The sequence below is a fragment of the Phaethon aethereus genome, assembly GCF_964289735.1.
Source record: "Phaethon aethereus genome assembly, chromosome: 33".
Lineage (NCBI taxonomy): Eukaryota > Metazoa > Chordata > Aves > Phaethontiformes > Phaethontidae > Phaethon > Phaethon aethereus.
Genome location: NC_138609.1, coordinates 420,634 through 429,376, shown reverse-complemented (window position 1 = coordinate 429,376; position 8,743 = coordinate 420,634). Strand labels below are relative to the sequence as shown.

Here is an 8,743-nt window from a genome sequence, read left to right as displayed (position 1 = left end):
AATAAAATAATAAAATAATAAAATGATGAAAAAATGAAAAAATAAAATAATAAAAAATGAAATAATGAAATAAAGAAAAATGAAAAATTAAAAAATAAATAATGAAATAATGAAAAAATTAAAATTGAAAAATGAAAGACAAATTAATAAATTAATAAATTAATAAAATAATAAAATAATAAAATAATAAAATAATAAAATAAAGGGGAAACAGATTGATCCCTCTTGGCTTTTGGGGTGTTGGGAGGTTGGGAGACACCCCACCCCCCAAAATACCCCCCGGCCCCACCCTGGGGTGCAGCGATGCTCCCTACCCCGCGTGGGTGCTGAAGGGGGGGTGTCACCCCCCATTTTCTCAGTGGGGTGGGGGGGCTTCAGAGCACATCCCCCCCCCCCGAACGTCACTCTCCCCTCCCTTAATTTGGGGTCCGCAGGAGCTCTGCGCTACCAGCACCCCGTGGGGTGCAAAGTTTTTCGAGGACCCTCCACGCGAGACCCCCAAAACTCACCCCCCCCCAGCCGGCAGCTGAAGGGTTAAGGCGAGGCTGGAGCCGATGGAGGCGGCTCCGGCCCGTGGATTCACTTCCGAGGTCAAGGGCGACCGGGCTGGGAGGGGGGAACTCGCGTGGGAGCCAGCGGGGAGACACGCGTGGGACCCCCGGGACCCGGCGGGGTGCGAATCCCGGGAGCGCGGCCGGGCTGCATTGGGGGGGGGGGCGGGGGAGGGGGGAGGGGGGACGACGGACCCCCACGATCCCCCGGGATCGTGGAGCGGGTTCAGGCTGCACCGGCGTGGGGAGGGAACCCGACGACCCCCTGGGAGACCCCACGGGACCCCCAGGTGACCCCCCCCCCCAGGACCCCCGAGATCCTGGAGTGGGCTCAGGCTGCATTGGGGGGGGGGCAGAGAACCCCACGACCCCCGTGAGACCCCCCCCGACCCCCAGGAGCCCCCCAGGACCCCCGAGATCCTGGAGTGGGCTCAGGCTGCATTGGGGGGGGGGGGGTCAGAGAACCCCACGACCCCCGTGAGACCCCCTCCGACCCCCAGGAGCCCCCCAGGACCCCCGAGATCCTGGAGTGGGCTCAGGCTGCATTGGGGGGGGGGTCAGAGAACCCCACGACCCCCGTGAGACCCCCCCGACCCCCAGGAGCCCCCCAGGACCCCCGAGATCCTGGAGTGGGCTCAGGCTGCATTGGGGGGGGTCAGAGAACCCCACGACCCCCGTGAGACCCCCCCGACCCCCAGGAGCCCCCCAGGACCCCCGAGATCCTGGAGTGGGCTCAGGCTGCATTGGGGGGGGGGGTCAGAGAACCCCACGACCCCCGTGAGACTCCCCCCGACCCCCAGGAGCCCCCCAGGACCCCCGAGATCCTGGAGTGGGCTCAGGCTGCATTGGGGGGGGGGGTCAGAGAACCCCACGACCCCCGTGAGACTCCCCCCGACCCCCAGGAGCCCCCCAGGACCCCCGAGATCCTGGAGTGGGCTCAGGCTGCATTGGGGGGGGGGCAGAGAACCCCACGACCCCCGTGAGACCCCCCCCGACCCCCAGGAGCCCCCCAGGACCCCCGAGATCCTGGAGTGGGCTCAGGCTGCATTGGGGGGGGGGGGGGTCAGAGAACCCCACGACCCCCGTGAGACCCCCTCCGACCCCCAGGAGCCCCCCAGGACCCCCGAGATCCTGGAGTGGGCTCAGGCTGCATTGGGGGGGGGGTCAGAGAACCCCACGACCCCCGTGAGACCCCCCCGACCCCCAGGAGCCCCCCAGGACCCCCGAGATCCTGGAGTGGGCTCAGGCTGCATTGGGGGGGGTCAGAGAACCCCACGACCCCCGTGAGACCCCCCCGACCCCCAGGAGCCCCCCAGGACCCCCGAGATCCTGGAGTGGGCTCAGGCTGCATTGGGGGGGGGGTCAGAGAACCCCACGACCCCCGTGAGACCCCCCCGACCCCCAGGAGCCCCCCAGGACCCCCGAGATCCTGGAGTGGGCTCAGGCTGCATTGGGGGGGGGGGGGTCAGAGAACCCCACGACCCCCGTGAGACCCCCCCCGACCCCCAGGAGCCCCCCAGGACCCCCGAGATCCTGGAGTGGGCTCAGGCTGTATTGGGGGGGGGGTCAGAGAACCCCACGACCCCCGTGAGACCCCCCCCGACCCCCAGGAGCCCCCCAGGACCCCCGAGATCCTGGAGTGGGCTCAGGCTGCATTGGGGGGGGGGTCAGAGAACCCCACGACCCCCGTGAGACCCCCCCCGACCCCCAGGAGCCCCCCAGGACCCCCGAGATCCTGGAGTGGGCTCAGGCTGCATTGGGGGGGGGGGGTCAGAGAACCCCACGACCCCCGTGAGACCCCCCCCGACCCCCAGGAGCCCCCCAGGACCCCCCCCCCCGAACCTCAGCTTGGGCAGAGCGGGGCCAGATGCCCCCCCAGGACCCCCGCAGCGGATCCAGACTCCACCCGTTCCGGGGGAGCCCCCCCCGCCATGGCTCCCGGGACCGCCCCCCCCGGCTCGGTTTTGGCTGGGATAGAGTTAAACCTTCCTGCCAGCCCTTAGGCCAGGGCTGTGTTTTGAATTTAGGCTGAGCTTAACTTCGCTAAGGCCGGTCTCCGCCGTTGCTAAGCAATGTTTACACTCAGTCAAGGACTTTTCGGCCTCACCGAGGGGCTGCGGCGAAGCGAGGGGGGGGGGGACACCCCCACCGCCCCCCGCACCCCCCACCCCCCCCACCCCCCCCGCACGAGAAATTGGGAGGGGACACGGCCGGGACAGCTGACCCAAACTGGCCAAAGGGATATTGCGGTCCATGTGACGTCACGCGCGGTATATAAACTCGGGGGGAAGCCGGCCGGAGGGGGGGGGGGGGGGGCCACGACACGCCGCGCGGGGACCGGCCGGGCATCGCTCGGCGGGCGGTGAGCGACTCCGTTCCCTTCCTTTGATGTTTTTCTTCTTTTCCCGTCCTTTTCCTCCTCAACCTTTGTCTCAACCCACAAATTTTACTTTTTTTGGGGGGGGGGGTTCCCCCCCCCCCCTCCGCGATTCTCTCCCCCATCCCACCGCCGTGGGGGGCAGCGAGCGCCGGGGCCGCGTGGGGTTCCTGTCGCGTTAAACCACGCCGGGCCCTTTTTTGGCACCCGACGTCGGCTTGAGAAAACGCCGGATCTGACCGGAACGCGGCCGAACGCGTTTGTTATAAACGTTCGTTACGTTAATTTAATAATCCCCGGTCACGATATCGATTTATTTGCCCTCAAAGTTGCGATAGGTGACACCCGACTGGCTCCATACGTTCCTTGCGCCGTTTACCGTCGCGGGAGGGGCTGGGTTAAGGTGATTGTGCCGTTCTGCGTGACCCCGGCGATAATAATAAATAATAAAGTGACCGGTCGTGAGACTAATCTGGTATTTGTACTCGGCGCTGCCGGCGTCGCCGCGCGTTCGCGGGAACGATTCGTAACGACGCCGTCTGCCGTTTCTCCTCGGAGAGTCAAATTCCCGGAGGAAAGCGGGGTGATGGTTTTTGGGGGTTGTGCTTTTTTAGGGTGGTCCCATGGAGGGGACGGCGACCGCGGAGGACGCCGCCGCGCCGCTCGCCCCGGTCCCGACAGCCCGCGGCGGGGACACGGCGAAGGGGAACGATGGCGCCGCGGTGCCGCCGGGTAAGAGACCCCACGGCTGGGGACGAGTCGGGGGGTCGGGTGGGTGGCGGAGAAGTGGTTTTGGTGGGGACGAGGGGCGGGGGACGGGGGCGGGGGGGTACTTTGTCCCTCAGCGGGGCTCTTGTGCCGTGTCGTGTCCCCAGACCGTCTCCCACCGTGTCCCCAAACCTCCTGCCACCATGTCCCCAAATCTCCTGCCACCATGTTCCCAAATCTCCTGCCACCGTGTCCCCATCCCTTCTCCCACGATGTCCCCATCCCCTCTGCCACCGTGTCCCCAAACCTTCTGCCACCGTGTCCCCAAACCTTCTGCCACCATGTCCCCAAACCTCCTGTGTCCCCATCCCTCCTCCCACCATGACCCCAAACCTCCTCCCACCGCGTCCCCATCCCACCGCGTCCCCATCCCACCGCGTCCCCATCCCACCGCATCCCCAGCCCTCCTCCCACCGCATCCCCATCCCACCGCATCCCCAGCCCTCGTCCCACCGCGTCCCCAGCCCTCCTCCCACCGCGTCCCCATCCCACCGTGTCCCCATCCCACCGCATCCCCATCCCTTCTCAAGGTGGCTCCAGCCTTGGAGCCTTGATCCCCGGCCGGGGCCGTCTTGGCCGACGGTTTCCCTGAGCCGACACTCGCGTGGTTCCCCGTTCCCGCTCCACGCTGACCCTCTCCGAGCCGGAGAGGGCTGCTGGGGATGTTCTCTCTCCCCAACAGATTTGGGGTCAATCAAGGAGGAGGAGAAATGGCAGCAGGATGCTCCCGAGCGAGCGGACGGACCGGTGGAACCCCCAACCTCCAGCTGGCAGCAGCCTCCGAGGACCCATCCCGGGGGATCCCCGCTGCCGAGGGAGAACAGGAGCGCCGAGGCCCCCAACACCTGCCGGGAATGCGGGAAGATCTTCCGTTGCCGCTCGGCGTTGGTGAACCACCATCGGATACACACGGGCGAACGACCCTACGGCTGCCAGGACTGCGGACGCCGCTTCAACCGTCGCTCCAACCTGACCACCCACCAACGCATCCACACCGGCGACATGCCCTACAAGTGTCCCGACTGCGGGAAGAGCTACCGCGTCAGCTCCACCCTCCTACGGCATCAGAAGACGCACACGGGCGAACGACCTTACCGGTGCGAGGAGTGCGGGAAGAGCTTCAGGCACAGGTCGACGTTGACCATCCATCACCGCGTGCATTCGGGGGAGAGGCCCTACAAGTGCCCCGACTGCCAGAAGACCTTCAAGAACAGCTCGGAGCTGGTGCGGCATGGGCGGATCCACACCAGCGAGCGACCCTATGACTGCTCCCAATGCGGGCGGCGTTTCGGCGACAGCTCCCAACTGGTGCGGCATTGGCGGATCCACACCACCGAGCGACCCTACGACTGCTCCCAATGCGGGCGGCGTTTCGGCGACGGCTCCCAACTGGCGCGGCACCAGCAGACGCACGCCGTCAAGCGCAAGCCGCCCTACCCAACCTGCGGGAAGAGCGTTTCCAACCAACCCGCGCTCGCCGCGCGCCAACGGGTACACGCCGGTGAGCAAGACTACCGCTGCCCCGACTGCGGCAGAGGCTTCAACCGTCGCTCCAACCTCCTGGTTCACCAGCGGTCCCACCTGAAGCAGAAACCCTTTATTTGCCTGGATTGCCCCAAAAGCTTCGTCTGCAGCACCCAACTCATCCAGCACCGGCAGATCCATAGCAAGGAGAAGCCTTAGGGTTGCGCCGAGTACGGCAAGAGGTTTTGGCACAGCTCCGGTCTCATCTCGCATGGCGAGAGGCACCGGTTGAAAACGGGGACCACCCCACCGGGCACCATCCCCATCTTGGTGGCGTCTCAGACCTACCTACGCACCGCGGTGGTCCCTGGCGGTAGCACCAAGGGGTAACCAACCCAACGACCCGCATCCAACCGGCTGTTATTTGTCTTTCCCTGTACGTTTTTAGATATAAAGGGGGTCTTCTGGGGGGATGGTTTTAAAAAAAGACACCCCCACCCTCTGCTTTTTCGCCTTCGATTATAGATGAGGGGAAGGGAGGGAGGGGAGACCCATAAGCTTCAGCCAAGAAAAAAGAAATCGCAGTAAAATGGGTTTTTTCTGGATGTCTCAGTTCAATTTCTTTATTTTTTCAACCCTATTTACGGTCTTTTTACGGGATAAAGAAAATCACAGCCAAAATAAAAGCAATTTGTGTGTTGGCATTGTGCGAGTATCTGTGTGGTGGTGACGAAGCGGGGGCTGTGTGGGTGGAAGACCCTTTTTTGGAGGGGAAAACTGAAAAAATTCCCTGATTTTGGAGGGCCGGGAGCATCTTCTGCATCCAGAGAGTGTGAAACCCCGCCAGGAAGCGGCTACAGGGGTGGTGGGGCTGGGCTGGAGACCCTGGAGCTGGGATCGGGCTCTCCATCCCTCTCCATTTGCCCTGAACAAGGATGAGGGTTCAAACCAAACCACGGATGAGGCTTATTTGGCGCCGATGGTCACGTCATAGCGGTGCAGCACCCTTCCAAAACATGGACACCGCGAGCTCACGTGTCCCCCTCACCCTCCACCCATCCATGGAGTTGTCCCACCACTCCCATCCTTGCAGCACCATTGGGAAAATTCAACCCTAGGGATGGCCAAGCCCCAGCCTGGATGAAAACGAAGTATTTTGGGTTCAACGAGGCCGTACCGAGGAGGTGGGTGGAGGAAACGTATATCGCAGCCGAGTTCTTGCTTATTTTTGGCAGCAGAAAGGGAGCAAGAGCGGGACGCAGAGTTGGGCTGTGCCCATCTCCATCCCTAAGGTGTTGCAGGAGCCTCTTTGAACAACTCAAGAGTTTATTCACCCAAAGATGAACCGTAGATGGGCGGGACAGAGGTTGCACGATGACACTGAATAACGTCACGTAAAAAAACCAACCAAACCAACCTGTAAGTGAGGAAGAACTCAGCCTGGTGCATCCCAACAGGGTTGTGGGACCATTTCCACCCCATTTCTTCCTTCCCGAAGAAGCTGAATCCCAACCAACGTCTTCAAAATCCTGGTCTGTGCCCAAATCCATCCACCGTTTGGCTGTGGAAGAAGCCCATGGCCCGTGTTGCTTGATGCCACCAGAAGAAATTAGTGGACCGAGCGGATGTGACTTTTTGGAGTCTAAAGCCAGTGAGTCCACTCCTCCTAATGAATTTCTACCGTTGGTCTGCGTCCCACAGCTAAGCCCATCTCAGTAAATGGATGTTCCCACCTGCATTCGTCCCGGTCCCTATGGGCAACCAGGAAGATGTGGGGACCACCAGCCAGGTCTCTACCCAAAACGGGTGACCGCGTCTCTACCCAACGTGGGTCCTCCGATGAGTAATGAAGTTTGAACAGCGGATAAAGCTCTTCCCGCAGTCGGGGCACTCATAGGGCTTCCCTTCCCGGTGGGTCCTTTGGTGTTTAATCAAGGCGGAACTCACGGTGAAGCTCCTCCCGCACTCAGGACACTCGTAGGGCTTCTCCCCGGTGTGGATGCGTTGGTGGGTCATCAGGTTGGAGCTGCGGTTGAAGCTCTTCCCGCAGTCGGGGCAGCGGTAGGGTCTCTCACCCGTATGTGTCCGTTGATGCCTGATGAGGTCCGAGCTGTTCCTAAACCACTTCCCACAGTCAACGCATCTATAGGGCTTCTCCCCGGTGTGGACACGCTGATGGATGATGAGGCTGGAGCTCTGGCTGAACGTCTTCTCGCACTCCTCGCACTTATAGGGTCTCTCCCCAGTGTGGATCTTCTGGTGGCGGATCAGGTAGGAGCTGACGCTGAAGCTCTTGCCGCATTCGGGGCACTTGTAGGGTCTCTCCCCAGTGTGGGTGCGTTGGTGGGACGTGAGGTTGGAGCTCTGGTTGAAGCCCTTCCCGCAATCGGGGCATTTGTAGGGCTTCTCACCGGTGTGTAAGCGTTGGTGGGTGATGAGCGTGGAGCTGTCGCTGAAGCTCTTCCCGCAATCGGGACACTTGTAGGGCTTCTCCCCGGTGTGTAGACGTTGATGGGTGATGAGGTGGGAGCTACGGCTGAAGCTCTTCCCACAATCCAAGCACTTGTAGGGCTTCTCGCCGGCGTGCAACCGCTGGTGCACCGCCAGGTTCGAGCTACGGCTGAAGCTCCGACCACATTCCTCACAGATGGTCGGTCTCTCCTCCTCTGAGCTTCGTGGGGTGGCTTTGCAACCTCTCCCTGTGGAGCATCTTCTTGGCTTTTCCCCTCTATTGACCTCCTGCCCCGTGGAGCATCTTCTTGGCTTTTCCTCCCCGTTGACCTCTTGCCCCATGGAGCATCTTCTTGGCTTTGCCCCCCTGTTGACCTGCTCCACAGAGCCCTTCAAAACAGCCTCTCCCACAAGGTTCTGCCGGTGGGGTTTCTCCTCCGTGTTCGCCATCCCCATCTCATCGCCTGCCGAAGGAAGGAACAAGGAGAGGAAGAGGATTTGCATCTGTGCCAGAGGGAAGGGGAAGGAGATCCTCCTAGATCCGCCTCCGGGAGGACGGCGTCAGCAACGGGGTTGTCCTGCAGCCAGAAGCGATGCTCGGCTGGAAGATGGAGTTGAAGAGAGGATGAAAGGTCGAGTGAATTCCTCCTCACCTGCCTGGGTATCTCGTAGCATCTCCTCTTCCTCGCAGCCTCCTCCTCTTGACCTGGCCAAGGTTTGGGAATGGGAAATCCTGGTTCTGGCGGGGGGAAAACAAGCCGTGAGCACGTTCTCCAGTTTGGGTTGTGGGTTGCTGCTGCCCAAGTCCATCCCTACTAGGAAGTCAACGGGCAGGACACCACCAGCATCTTGTGTCCCTAAAACCCTCCAAAACACCAAGATACAGCCCAAAAACCCCCAAAACGCCAAGATACAGCCAAGACCTGGGGTCAGCATTATAAACGCAGACATCCATCCTCAAAACGGCGGTGGAGGAGAAATAAGGAGCTTGTCCTGCTTGGGAAATGTGGTTTTGGACCAGCGTCATGTCCCTGCAAGTTCTGTCCCACGGGAGCTGGAGAGGGGACAAGGGCAAGGGCAAGGGCAAGGTCAGCGACGTCCCTGGCTGCGGCTCAACCCCAAAATCACTTGC

General features: G+C 61.7%; 1 protein-coding gene across 1 annotated transcript; it reads right to left on the bottom strand.

Moving 5' to 3' along the window:
* Positions 1-6,978: 6,978 nt before the first annotated feature.
* LOC309414843 (uncharacterized protein) lies at positions 6,979-8,421 on the bottom strand (the record flags this gene model as incomplete). Its single annotated transcript, XM_082012219.1, has 2 exons — positions 6,979-8,075; positions 8,265-8,421. 2 exons carry the CDS (start codon positions 8,419-8,421, stop codon positions 6,979-6,981), a joined length of 1,254 nt encoding a protein of 417 aa, XP_081868345.1.
* Between the last annotated feature and the right edge of the window lie 322 nt (positions 8,422-8,743).